Raw genomic sequence first — 14,752 nt, forward strand, 5'->3', positions numbered from 1 at the left:
TTTCAAAGACAGGCTCCAGTAATTAAACGAAGTCATTCAGGTAGCTTTCCCGGGACTTACCTTGTTTTGTCCTAATTTGACCAGGTTTGTAAATACTACTTTGACACAATCTGGTGGGAAAGCAGCAGGATTACGTTCCTCTTCTTTCCTTATCCAAAGCAGTCAAAACCAATAAGCGGTTCTATACCTGATGGAGTTTCTCTTACAGAGTTGTTTTCTGATCCTAGTCTTTCACATTGATTGGATTTTCTTTTTTTTTTTCTTTTTTTTTTTTTTAATATCTGCACCTAAAGACAGAGTTCTTACTGAGCTTTCTCTTTGACAATAGGCAAAATACTGAAAACCTATACTTGAAAGGTATTTTAAATTTCTTTGCTGTCAAATAATATTTTAAGCCCTTCAGCATTTAGCTGCTCATAAGAAGGAAATGTAGCAGAGGAGCACACAGGAAGATGCACACGACAGCTAAATGAGTCTTGTGGCTGGAAGACAGGTCTCTGAAATGCTGAAACCCTTTAAGGGAGAACCTGCTGTCAGCATTGAGCGTTACTGTGGCCACACATCCCTTCTTTCAGAACTTGTATCCTTACTACACTTTTGAAAGTTAATAATTAAAAAAATGTCTAACAACTTAGTAAATTTTTTTTTTTTCTGTATCAAAAAATGTCAGGCTGGTGCTTGAACATTTTGTGACATACTAGACTAATGTATTTACAAAGAGCTCCAAATAGTGTGTGATCGACTGAGGTAATTTTTTTCAGAATCCTGTAGTTGCCATTTTTCAAATTTAGATAGTTCCCATTCTAGGAATTGATCTCTAATCCATTTGTCTTGTAAAAGTAATGAGTAGTGTTTTATTTGGTCTTTGAAAATTGCGTATACTGTGAAAATCCGAGCATAACTTCTGGAGTTAGCTTTAGATGGCATGCTAATTGGTCTAACTGTAATTTAATGATTTGCCAAGAGGCAGGAAAAAAAGCACATGCTACTTCTTCGAGGTCATATGCAAAGCAGACAAAATAATATGTGATTACAGTTTCATTAATACGCTTGGAGTTTTTACTTTTGCAGAATACTAATAAAGCAAATAGTTGCTGTTAATGCAATTTGTGTCGCATGAGTTGTTCTTTGGGAGACTAATCTGCCCGAGAGCTTTAGGATTAGTCAAGGAGTGATTTGCCACTACAGGCGTTATTGTAACAAACTGGACTGTAGCTTTATGTTATTCAGCATTACTGTATAGAAGCTGCTTATCTATGTAGATCAGTGCTCTACATTATTTAATTGCATTGTAATTCAGATAATTTTTCTTGGCAGGGCATGAATGTAAATGAATTAAACCATCGGCTGCGAAGAAAACTTAAATGTTACATAAAATTCTTCACCCACTCACTTGTTTTAGCTGGATATACCTTTGATGTGACCAGTGATTAATGAATGTATGTATTTAAAAAGTTATGACAGCATGTATAGGACAAATTGTGCTTATCACCGCCTCTAGTTTTACTCTTATTTCATGCTCCTGCCTTGGGTTGTGTTTCATCTTTAAGTATGTGTGTTTTTAAAAGAAGTGCTACTTTTTCCCCCGTGAAATACTGTTCACTCCCCTTAGTGATGAAACTGCTGTTGGATGTCTCTGTTAAAATCAATAATAGCTCATTAGGTTTTACGTTATCAGTAACTTGCGCAGACTAGAGACATCTTTTGAAATTAGTTGGTACATAAGTTTAATCTTATTTTTGGTTTTGCTGTGATAGTAAAGCATCATCATGATGCTTCTCCTTGGGGAGAAAACCAAACTGCATTTCTTCCCAAAGTGCTGTGATGCTTGAGGTCTTCAAGACAAACTTGATGGGGAGGGAGAGGGCTGAAGAGAAAGTTGGTTCTTTCTCTTGGTGTGACATGCAATACCTAAGTGCTTTTAGTCACTTACCTGGAGATCTCAGGGTAGACTCACCAGCAGTTTTTAGCACACCTTTCATTCCCTGGAAAGCTTTTCTAGCATTGTCCTAGTGAAAATGTAGTTTCAGTGTTGGGTAAAGTTTAGTCTTCAAATGGCAGCATAGCCTCGAGGTACTTGAAGTACATCAGCTGGAAAAATTTTCAATGAATAGTCTTCCGAGCTGTTGACTCTGAGAGGTACAAAAGCCTGTGGCAGAGGCCACTGTAAGAGCTGGAGGTGGAAGATAACTGTAAACCCAGAAGACAGGCAGGTGAGCATGTTGGAGGTGAACGTTCTGAATGTTTGCAAGAGAGGTGAAATGGTATGCAGTACTTTCGTTAGACTGTCTGTCCCTTGCTTACTGGTTTTTGTGCTTTTTCCTACTAATAGATGCCACACTGAACACGTGAGTAGAATTACGATGTGAGGTTGGAAATTGGCATGCAGGCCTTATCAGCTCAGGATTACTTGTCATAATGAGCTTTTAGAACATAAGGAACTACTGAAGTGTTTATAAAACTGGGATTTGTGTAGGTGGGAGAGATCCCCAGGTTAGAGAGGAGGCACAAGCAGCAAGTGTCGGAGACCCCCACCAGTGCCAGTCCAGACCAGAGATGCCTGAGAGGCTTCACGTGTCTCATTTTCTCCTCTCGTATCCATCAGCCTTATAAAACTAAACGGCAACAATGCTTTCTTGAATTAATTGCTTAAACTTACTGTTCTTTATTTAGGAATGTGTCCTGGATTAAAATAGATCCCATAAAACCAAGGCTACGAGAACTGATGTCTTCCAGGCACCCTTTTCAGCGGGTGCCTTGGGAATGCTCTTGTGTTCAGTGGTGGGGCTCTGGCAAGAGGGGCAGCGCAGTGCATCTTGCTAACAAGTTTTCATTTGCTGCTTCACTCTGTTCAGTAAAATTAACAAAAGTCTGCGTGTTATATAGGCTTGCCATGGAAGGCTGCATAGAGAAATGGGAAGAAACCAGAAAATGTCACAACAGAAGTATTCTTTATTTTTTAGCATAATTATTTTGGACAAAGAATGGATTTTTAGCTTTATGGATTTGAGGCTTTTTTTTGTGAATTTTGTTGTAGTCCGAATGATTGCAGAGGAAAACAGCATGTAGAAGAGTAGAGTGCAGTATATATCTTAATGCAGTAGCTGCAGGTTTTTAGCCAATGATGTGAAAAATTTACATGTTTTCCTTTTTTTAATGTTAGAATCACTGTCAATCACTGTGTTTGTGACACGTTCGCTCTTGGGAAAGTGGAAGCAACAATGCTGTGAAGCATATGCTTGCAAAATGGCGTGAAGGGAAATCTTTTAGTCGCACACTTTTAATGGGAGCATCTCACTCAGGTGTTGTCAAGAGTCCCAGCAGAAGCCCTAAATCTAGGATGTGTAAGGCCAAAGTTAGATCTGGTAATGATCCCCTCCTTTGCCCTCGTGTCAAAATATGCTCCGAGGCTTGACTGTTGTGTTTTCATGATTATCTCTACAGAAAAGCTTCCATCAACATCGGCTGTTTCTGTGAATTGTGCAGCAAGAGTAATTTCTTGACAGGCAGGAAGCTGCCAGTTTTCAATCAGGAAAAGCGCCATAGCAGATCAACTTCTTTTTTTCTTCAGAAATGGAATATCAAATAGCAAAAATCTTGGATTAGAGGCATATTTTATAGAAGGAGCAGGAAGACAGCACAAAGGCTATCTCAACAATGAGTCTGTTCTCCTGTTAAAACTTTGCACCGGTGCTTCAAGTTTCATAGGTACCGTGCTGAAAATGCAATGTATAAAATTCCTGCTTATTACTAAAGGTGAGAGGCTTTGAGTTAAAACACCAGGGCTATACAATGGTAGCAACCACTTATCTTCAGCTATTAAATAATTTAATGTGTCTCCCCCCACCCCCTGATCTAAAAGGTTTAAAAAGGTGTTATTTCCACTCTGGTTGTTTACAAAAAGTTAATTTGAAAGCTCAGTGTTACATCTTAGCCGGAGATGTAGCAGACAAATCCATTAACCTACTATCCTTGCTTTAAGGACACTCTAGCAGAGTTCAACTTGGGAAGTTGAGTATCTGAATTATTCATGATCATCATCTAAATGCTTTAGTTCTGTTTACAGTGTCTGTTAATTGCACCGGTATTTCTTTATGATTAGAAACATTTAGCTGTCCTAATCAATAAGATGAAGTGCTGTGCTGAGCAGTTCGTTAGTATGGCCCTGTCAGCTCAAAATAGAGAAAGCTAAATGTGATCATGACTTGCTCTGGTAATTTCATTAAGCTGGGAGATGTCATGTCTTTTCTGAAGGGAATGAGATTTTAAGTAGACAGTCATAGGTTGTCATGTTGTTAGAGTTAAGTTGATAGCACTCCAAGTCGCAGCCACATTTGTTTTTCCCCAACTTTAGCTGTCTTCCTAGCTAAGGCAAAAAATACCCAAACGCTCCGTATTATAAAGCCACAAGACACAGCCTCCATAAATTTACAACTTATGATTTAAAAAAATTTAAAACTGCTACAGCATGACCGCTGTGTGCTTTCTTAATTTAATAGAGATCTCAGTTAAAGGAGGTGACTGTGAATAGAGTTCACATTCACACGTCACCTGTGAAATGACTCACTTCTATTTTTATTGAAATTTTGATAGGGTTGTGTTACATCTATAAAGAGAAAAAAATCATTAATTGGGAGGATTTTTTGCAAGTGTTTGTTATAGATGTGTCACATTTGAGACGCTCTCCAGAGTTTCTGAAGATGTTAGAAGGAGTAAGCATGTGGTAGTTTTACTGATCAAGGCAAGCCAGACAAGGTGTCATCCCAGTTATTGGAAAATTCTCTAATTACCCCGGGGAAAGACAGTGATGGTTGACTGTTAAATCGTACAGAGCTTACTAGTTCCACAGAAGAAGAGAAATGGAGATAGTAAAGGGAAATCTCTGTCAGAAGAAGTGTTTCTGCTTTATTTTTTTGAAGTTAAACTGTGCTAACATGTTAACACCTTAAAGAAGGCAGGAAAATAAATGTTCTCTCCTTTTCAAAAAAGAAAAAAACCCAAACTTGTTTTAATTGTGGCATTTTAACTTAAAATGCTAAGCTAATGTGTTAGGGTAGTTGGATGTTGACTCCTGCAATGTTTCATGGTGTGATACCTTTTTATTACTGTAGGGATGCAAAATTAATGAAGTTTTTTTGTTTGTTTAAACAAAGAGTGGGGGAACTAAGATATGGGGTTTGCATACCTCTTGTAAGACAGTAATTCTGTTTCCTCAGTTTTTCCATGAATTTTTAAGATGTTTTTAATTTTTCCCTTGAGAAACCTTCTAGCTAGAAGATTAAAAAAAAATATATTTTAATGTAATTGCATGCTCTGTTGTACCTTGAATGTGATGGGCTCACCTTTGGAGCGTGAGGGGCAGTGGAGAGCCATTGACTTCTCTTGAGGAACCAAACCTGAAGGGGAGACTTATCTTTCCATTGTGTTTCTCAGGTGGTAAAACTGGAGTGCGTACTTTCAGCTTACACCTCCGGAGGCTGGCTACATCGGAGGGCAGAGGGCCGAAAGGCAGAGCTGTTAATTTGCCTTCATGGTGGGGTCCCATGGGAGGGATTTAAACCAATGTTGAGGTTTGTGGGGGAGGAGGGTTAAGGTGGGTTATAAATGCAGGTCAGAAGTTCACAGGTGTCCCAGAATTGCATTTAATTGGGAAATTGTTGAGGGCAGCTCTGAGGTTTGGCTTCGTACCCTGGCTGGCAATCAGGTGTTCCACGGAGGGAGGTGGTGGCCAGCCAGCCTGCTGGCTGGCTGGGAACCACCAGGAGCTCTTCGGGTAGCCTGCAGTAAGCCCTGGGTATTTTAATGCTTGTTTGGGTAGGTGGTTTTCTGTAGTGCTTTGCTGTGAGCAATCCCATTTAGATAGCACCCCAGGCACTGTGTTTTAAGGTTCAGACGAAAGCTTAGGTGGGAGCCATTGTTTTTAATCCCACCACCTTTATAAGTCATTACAAAATACAGACTGTGTGTGCTCGACATCTTGATGAACTAGAGAGGGTTTTGAAAAAAGAAACACTGTGAGGGGGTCTGGGTTTTTTTTGTTTTGTTTTGTTGTTTGGGGTTTTGTGGTTGGTTTTGGTTTTTGGGTGGGGGTTGTTTTTTTTTTTTTTTGAAACTTTTGAGAAAACCCAACACCAAACCACCATGTGTAAACACTGTAGGGGAAATTGCTATTGATCAAAAGAGCAAGATGTTTCCATCTGGTCAGTTTTCCACATTAGTGTAACAGCTATTTTAGTCACATTGGCAATTTTTATTTAATGGCCTCTCAATCTTTGTAGGCGCTAGTCGGGGAGGGGAGAGCAGTCACCACTTGGGGGTGGGCTGTGGCGGTCTGCATCTGGTCCGTGCGAGGCAGTACTGTAATCATGACTTTATATCCCTTTATTGGTGTTCCTGTTGTTTTTTTTTTCCTCTTCCCTTTTGCTGTTCTGATAAATTGCACTATTTCAACCCACAAGTTTTGCCTTTCTCTGTCAGTTTCTCCCACAGCTGTGGGAGTTGAGTGAGCAGCTGTGTGGTTCTTTGTTGCTGGCTGAGGCCAAACCACGAGAGTTTGGAAAATTAAATTTTTGTTGTCATGCTTCACCTATGCATGTTGTTCTGTTTAGCTCAAGTCGATAAGGTGATCATTTGGTGCCCCAGCAGAGTTTGTTCACAGCTTTAAACTCTGTGCTACACTGTTGTGTTCTGGATTTCTATTAAGACCTTATTTACACTTCTCATATCTGCTTGAATCAAACAACTTCAGCTTTTGCTGCCATGGGTGGATAAGCCTAGAGTTTGGTTCAGGCTTGCTTGAGCTGTTCTTGCTTTGGATGGACTCATCTGTCAGACATGAGATTAAAACTTCTTTTTTTCTCCTCCCAGGTGCCTGCTGATGGAAATGCTGGGTTGTTGGCAGAGCCTCAAATCGCTATGTTCTGTGGGAAACTCAACATGCACATGAATGTGCAGAATGGAAAGTGGGAATCGGACCCCTCCGGTGCCAAGACTTGCATTGGGACAAAGGAAGGGATTCTCCAGTACTGCCAGGAAGTAAGTACTGTCCTCAGGAACAACTGTGGTGGTTCTTCTGAAGCACCAAGGTGTAGGCACATGCTGGTGAGCTGTGTCTGTAGGGGCCTTCTCTTTCTTTTTCTTCTCTTCTGCTCCATTGCCCTTTTGTCCTTTTTAAAGAGCTTCTCCCCACATCCTGTTAAAACATCTTCAAAACCTGGTTGCTGGGGGGTCACTGAGGCTGTTGGACAATTTTGTTCCTCTGCCTTCTGCCCTTGGGTGATAATTTTGTATAGTATATACACAATGAACTTCTTGCTTATAAAGTATTTTGGATAAAGCTGAGATGACAGTTTATTATGTAAAATGCCCTTGTTCTTTCTGGCTTGATCTTGAAAGAGTCAGCTGTAACATGTCTTCTGTCATCCTACCATGATGCTGAAATACACTGGGTCAGTCTGGAGTTACTGGTCTCCGCTGCACACTGAACCATTCAGAGTTTCTTAATAGAAAAAGCTTGCCTTACAGATGAAGTCACAATGACTGATTTCATATTTGAGAGCAGAAACTTATTACCCACTCGCTTATGTCCAAAAAACAGATTGTGGATCTAATTTTGTTTTGTCTCCATGCTGTGATAGTGTGATAACCTCGTACCAGTGTGTGACAATTCGAAAAGAAAATGTGGATTTCATGCCATGAAACAAAAGGGTATGGCTTGAGTCACTTTAGTCCTTAGTCTTTCTATACCAACTCTGCCTTCTTTTTTTTTTTTTTCTTGAAAACCTGGACTATTGCTTATTGCCATAGCAGTAGCTGTCATGCTTCCTAAATGTCAAACAAATTCCCGTGAAAATGCTTCTTTAGAGAGCAAGATAATTCACTTTTCAGATCTCCTCTCTCTTAGCACCTTCATTCCTGTCCTTTCACCCATTGATTGTTCCTTCTGTTCCTTGCAGTGTTCTGTTCAGGTTTTTTTGAGTTTGGGCTTTATGGTCTAGAATATTCATTTTTAAAGAAGATACTGTAATGGCTAATAAAATTGATTCATCAGTAGCTTTGTCTTTTTACTAAGAGTATTACGAATTTCACAAACTAATTAATACTTTTGTTTAACACAAACAAAACCACCAAACCTAACCTACTGGTAAGGTTTTAGCTGGTTTTCTGTTCTCTCCTTTGATTTATCTAAATAAAGTTGATTTATGCATAGGGAAATCTTGGAGGGTGAGGAAAGGAATAAGAAGATGGAATTAGAGAATTGGTGAATAAAAGTCTACAAGGTAGTAAGTCTTCATCTAAAGTTACAGAAAGAAGTGCATGAATTTACAGGAAGTAAGAGCAGAAGGTTTGGGGCCTTTCAAGGCATGAATAGCTCAGTAGGTCGGCAATTCACTTACAAATGCTGCAGGTAGGGAAGGATTCCAGAACAAGGACTCCAAGCTGTAAATCTCAGCAGAATGTCAGGTGATCTTGAAATTTTGGGTGGCATTAAAAAAAAAAAAAAAAAGCCCTCTTAAAAATAAAGTGAAGAGGAAAGCAAAATGGCTTCTCAGCTGTAGGGAGCCCATTGTTGCTTGATGCTCCAAATATGCTTAGTGTCCTGGGGGTAATAAGTGAGGTGGTTTTCCTCTTGCCTTGTGCTGTTTACATTGGCTTGGAGACAGTGCTTGCTATCAGGCCCAGGGAACAGGGTAAATTTACATTTTCCTGTTAGCAGGAAGCAATAGGCATCAAGGCTGAGATATGGTACATCTTGCATTGGAATAGCATGCAGGTAAAAACTCCTTTCTGGTTAGTTTTGCCAAATATGACCTTTTCCTTCCTTCTCATGCTGCTTTTTTTCCCCCCAAAAGGAGGACTGCTACTTCTTGGGGTGTGTTTTTTCTCAGTGTAGGCAGAGACTGGGCATATAGGCTCCGCTAATCAAGCGGACAGCCTGTGTCTATGTTCTTTATGCTCCTTGGCACTATGGTAGCATCCTTGGTTCTTGGGTCTTGCTGTAGCAGCAGCTGTTAGTACTACTCTGCTAAGGCACTGGGGGGTTTCCTCAGCTCTGAGCAGACCCCTGAAATGTCAGGGAGCAAGGGAAGGTAAGACTTTATTTTATTTTTTCCACTGCATCTCCAATGAGAAATCTGCCCATCCTGGTTTTTATTGCAGATACCTTGTGTGGCTCTGCAATAGGCTTTGTAATTATGGCTGTAGTGCAAGAGACAATGCTACTGTGATAGATCCTGTATAGTTAGCTTACACACCCAGTTCCTCCTACAGCAGGGCCATATCGAAAGGAGCCAACTGGGCAGAAACTCAATGGGCAAGTACAGTGGAGATCTTGCTCTGTGACTCCTTGGCTCTAAAAAAATACAAGTTAGTAACTTTTAACAGGAAACCACGGTTAATCACAATGATGCTCCATGTCACCTCTGGCTTTGTTTTCTTCCATGGGAGGTTTCTTGCAAAAAATAAAATCTTTTCAGCAGAACTTAAAAGTAGATGTATTCCTGTTTTAGAAGAGCTTTTCCTGATGACAGCAGGCCAGATGCCTGGGTGGTGGGCAGAGCACTGGGCTGGAAGGTGCGTGAAGTACAGAAGGGCTAACATTTATTGGGAGCCTTGTATCTTTTCCTTGAAATTGTCATCGTTGCCTCTCCTCGTCCACTGCCAGTGTAGGTGGATTTTGAAGTCTTGATGCAGGAAGTAGCAGTAGGGGAGCATCACAGGGGCAGAAAGGGAGGAACGGGGAATAAGCAGAACCACCTACGTGTTTTAAAGATATATGTCAGTTGCTGTTGCTTTGCTTCTTTCGAGTGGGAGCTCAGTGCAGCACAGAAACTGTCTGGATTTATATTTGGACAACACATCACCCAGTTTAAAGATGACAAAGCTCAGACTGTACATTACTTATTTGAAGGGAAATGGAAGATACTTGAATGCCACCTTCTAACTTCCTTGAGTTCAGTTAGACACTGCTACTGAAGTCACAAGAAGTGGTTCTGGAAGCAGAGCGCATCCATCTCTTCTGCCTTCAAATCAGCACATTCTCCCACGTTCAGCCTAAGCTGGGTGCTTTCATTTTTTTAAATATGGCAAAATCAAGCTTTCTTGGGTGGAATGAGATGCTGGTTAGAGAAGTACAATTTACTAGTGGTTTCTTTTAATCTCAAACTAGCTCGCGTGCGGCTATATTGATTGTACCTGTTATTGAAAATTAAAACGGCATGGGCCTGATCCGCAAACAGCTGTCAAGTGCAAGTGCTGCAGGTGCTAGAACAACATTGCATTAATGTAAATGGAGTGGTTACACCTGTGTATGTGCCAAAATCGTTAATGTGTTGCCGGTGTAGCTGACCCTTCAAATCAAGCTACGGGTCAGTCTAATCCTGCTGTTGACACTGCAGTACCAGCTGTTGTGGAGGTATGTTGGAATAACCCTGCCATATAGAATTACTGGATAACTAGCCCCCTCGGGGAAGTCTCTTCCTAACAGCCCCTGATGGGAGGTTAGCTGATGTTCTAAAACAGGTGGGGACCGCTGCTCCTGGATTTTGCTTTTTGTTGGTTTGTGGAAGAAACTGGGTACCCCCACCCACACATGGTCAAGTAGAAGCTGGGAGCAGCCCCGAGGCGACACGGTACTGTTGAAGGACAGCGCGTTTTAGAAGCCAGTCAGCTCCTTCTCTTGCTAAACAGTTTTCAATAGAACCAGTCAGTACCCTGCCCTTTGGAAAAGTATGTGTTTTCAGAGGCATGTGAATATGCAGAGTAGGAGGTTAATTTAGGTGTGCTCAGTTCCCTGTTTAAATGGAATAAGTGTTCAGATGGAAGATATTGGAGTATGTTTTATTATATTAGCAATTTTGCACAGCTACTGTGTGCTGAATTTTATGTCTAGTAATTAGGATACATTAAATGAGTTCCTTGAAGGACTGAAATTATTTTGCCGTCTGTGCTGAACTCTGTGTCCAAAATGAATTGTAAAAACAACACTCACAGCTGGCAAAAAATTCATTTTGTCTAATGCATATTTTTCCCCCCACTTAGTTTAATTTGAAGGTGCTCATTTCCATTTTAAGTATGCATGAAGTTGAACAGAATGGAAAGGAAAGGTTCTGAAGATTGTTGGTTATTTTTTTTTCGAGATCAAAGTAAAACCAGTTTGGGTCTGGATATTGCATGCATGATTGAGTGGATGGAGTGTAAACCTGAAAGCCTGGAGATCTAGATGTGCCTTGTAATCAACAGCTGTCTTGCTGCGAGATCTTTGGCTAGTTGCTTAGAATAACTTTCAGAGCATAGGCTGGCTTTGGCAGGTGTTATACCTGGCATCTCTGAAACCACATTATGACTGATTTCTTTTGTGAAGTCATAACTGTCCACTTTCTTTCTTAACATCATTGGGATCAAGGAGTGTCTTGCAGTGAATCTGTATTTCTTACAGAAGTCCTCCCCAGAAATAAAATCATTAAGTATAAATGCATGTTACTATGCTCTTAAACTATATCTGTGTTGCGTGGAGCAGAAAACAGTAGGGTAAATTCAGATAACAGATAAGTCATAAACACTGTTGACAGAACAGTGTTTACATTTCTAATCCGTAATAATAATACTTCCAAAAATGATGATACCGTCATTTCCTCAAATCTTGTGTGTTTATGCCACATGTTTCAGTAAGTTGCTGGTGAAACACACAAAACAACTTCTTAGCCAGATCCAGTAGAAGCTGGAATGTGACCCTACTGAGGCTTTGACATTAATTCACCTCACAGCCTCCTGCTCCAAAATAGTCCTCAAGCCCTCTGTTTTGTCGATGGGCCAAAAGAACAACTGCCCGGTCTTAATTTTACTTAACTGCGTGGCTCCCTGCTGCCACTGTCTCCATAGTCCTCCTGTGCTTGTTGCCCTGGGGCCTGTGCCAGACAGAATTGGGCAGGCAGGACTGGTGGCAGTGGTTCCCTCCCTCTCTAGTCTTTGTCCTTGTTGAGAGCTTCTTGAGATTTGTTACAGGGTGTGTTGAACAGGTAGGGATGCCGAAGATTTTAAAAAGGAAAAAAAAAAAAAGTTTGGCCTTTTTTTTGGGTAGGCAATTTGAAATGCAATGAAAATGGTCTTTGCTTTGATATGGTTTCTCTCCACATTACCTTGTCATTTTCATTCTAATATGAATTGTTGTTTTTATCTAGGCTGCATAATGTGCTCTTTCTAGTTTCTCAAACCAAATAGCCACTGTATTGAAGAAGAAAATGAATTTTAAATCTGCACTACTCTAAATTCAGCAGCTTAAAAAGCCATACATTTTGCTCAGAGAAAAATGATCCATTTAATGAAACATCATGGAAAACATACAGATTTTTGGCAGCACAGACTGTCCTTAAAAACAAATGACATTTTCAAGGCAAATATGTGTTGGTATATTCTGAGACTTGCACAGTCATGCTTAAAAGTTTGGATGAATGTTATCTTAGTCCTCACATTGATTATTGAGGTCCTTTGTTTTACATAGCTTACGGTCCACAGCAAAAGTTGAATTAGTTCACTCTGCCAGTGGTTACATCTCATTTGCTTCAATGAAGGCTTAGATTTTGGAAATGCAGAGTCTGCTACTTGATAGTATGTTTATCCTGCAGTTAAACCTTAGTATGCTCACCACAACCTTGAGAAAGAAGGCTGGGCTTTCTAGCCGAGATTGTAGTCTACCATTTCAATATATTTCAAATCAAGTGACTAATAAAACTTGGAGCATATGTTGTAAGGTAATGCTTGCCTTTCTTTTGTTGATAATAAAAAAGTTCCCTCTCACTTTTTACCTACACGTACCTTTTTTTGATTGTCCCAAGAAGATATGAAATGAAAAACGTGAGCATCTCAGTATGTTGTTGCATTTATGATAAAATTTGCAACTCCTTTTGAAGTAATGTGTGTTTTTTCTTGGGGAAGGAGGGTGTTTCTGCTTCGAGGCTGAGGGAGGAAAAAGGGTGAAAATGGAAGAGGATTGTCTGCATAAATATATATTTAGGTAAATGTGTACTGCAGTGTTTAATGAAGCTGCAATGCTGCATTTTCCCCTAGATTAATTTTGAATTTCACAGATATGATGGACTAGATGAATGGCTCAACTTAATTGCCAGGTTCTACCAGCCTCGCGTTTGTGCCAGGAATACAATTGTTTCTTCTGTCTTCTGAAATGTATGAATGCAATGACTGTATGCAGGGTAGTCCTGTTGCCTTTTTTGGTTCATAGTTGAACTAGCAAACAACCATTTAGCATCTGATCAAGACGTCAAAGGACATGTGCTAAATTGGAGATGTGAAACACCAGAAGAAAATGTTTTATATTATTATCAGCATACCGTGCTCTCTTCCTTAAGGTTGCAAAAGGACCAGCTAACCACACTTGCATAATCTCTGCATGCCCGGGGAAGGGAGTGAAGCTCAATGGGCCCAGCCCTTGGCCTTACCGAAGCCCAAGAAGCTCCTGAGAGAGCTGTGTAGTGTTGTATGTGGTCTGGAGAGGTATCACCTCTTCTGCACATGCGACTTTAGCATGGAAGGTGTCCTGCTGGGGACAACATGGGGGACCTCTACTGCTGCATCTCACCATTCTTTTTTCTGTCTTACATACAGAGTTATCGTATTGAGTTATCTGCTATTTTCTTTACAGATACCTCTCCCAAACATCTTATATGATGTAACTCTGAGATGGACTGGTAGCAGCTGTTCCTTTAATAAATCATATTATAAGCCTAAGAGATACTAGGCCTAGTGTCATGATTACCTTAAGTAAAGAAAAATCTATTATAAATACACAGCTGTTATATTTCAATCCTTTTGAGGAAATGTCCGTGCTTATCTACTTTTTTTTTCCTTCGCCTTTTCAGACCATGCTTGCATGGACATTTCAGTCTGGCACAGATCTATCCCATTTTGGCTAAAGGTCATCCTGGGTCTTCTTTAACTCCTGGCATTTTCCACTGTGATGCAGTTTTTATTCTTAGGGGGGATATTTTCAGAAGTAGGTCAGTTCCTTGATCCAGCTTTTGCGTTAACTTGTTGGAGAGGTCTTAGCAGTAAAAGGACAAGAGACGGACTTATGCAGGAATCATGCCTTGGCAACATCAGAGTTGTGTCCAATTAAAGGCACTGAAACCATGGCCCTAGTATCTGCCGGTGTACCTCTGCAGATGGATCAGTGCAAGTGTGACTCCTCCTTGTGACAGGTGCTCCCGAGAGGCTACCTGCAGGGTTTGGGTCGTTTTGGGTGTTTAGGGGCTTCAGCTCCTTCTGGTCTTCATGAGGTCTCTGCATGACTAGGTGTGAATAGGTAGTACGCTTTGTGGCGCTCTGTTTTTTGGGTCATCCACATCTCTTATGGACTGTTCTGTAGTTCTTCTGTGTTATCCTAGAGTCATAGAATGGTTGAGGTTGGAAGGGGACCTTGAAGATCATCTCATTCCAACCCCCCTGCCATGGGCAGGGACACCTCCCACTAGACCAGGTTGCTCAAAGCCCCGTCCAGCCTGGCCTTAAACACCTCCAGGGATGGAGCTTCTACAGCTTCTCTGGGCAACCTGTGCCAGTGCCTCATCACCCTCAAAGTGAAAAATTTCCTAATATCTAACCTAAACCTGCCCTCTTCCAGTTTGAGGCCATTCCCCCTCACCCTATCACTACATGCCCTTGTCATGCCCAGTCCTTCCCAAGCTATATTTTACTGCTTTTTCTTGTGCTGGTAGTGCTACTCTCTTCTGAGGGTTTT

General features: G+C 40.8%; 1 protein-coding gene across 6 annotated transcripts in view; it reads left to right on the forward strand.

Moving 5' to 3' along the window:
- Positions 1-6,852: 6,852 nt before the first annotated feature.
- The window catches only part of APP (amyloid beta (A4) precursor protein), a 188,062-nt gene continuing 180,162 nt past the window's right edge, over positions 6,853-14,752 (forward strand). For 4 of the 6 annotated variants that reach the window (XM_009894905.1, XM_009894906.1, XM_009894908.1 and 1 more), the window contains exon 1: positions 6,871-7,035. In XM_009894905.1, the coding sequence (XP_009893207.1) occupies positions 6,916-7,035 (120 nt within the window). In that variant the 5' untranslated portion in view covers positions 6,871-6,915. Of the gene's footprint in view, positions 7,036-14,752 lie in introns of all 6 variants that reach the window. The other 2 variants (XM_009894907.1, XM_009894910.1) reach the window with 2 other exon arrangements.

The sequence above is a fragment of the Charadrius vociferus genome, unplaced genomic scaffold (assembly GCF_000708025.1).
Source record: "Charadrius vociferus isolate BGI_N301 unplaced genomic scaffold, ASM70802v2 scaffold201, whole genome shotgun sequence".
NCBI lineage: Eukaryota > Metazoa > Chordata > Aves > Charadriiformes > Charadriidae > Charadrius > Charadrius vociferus.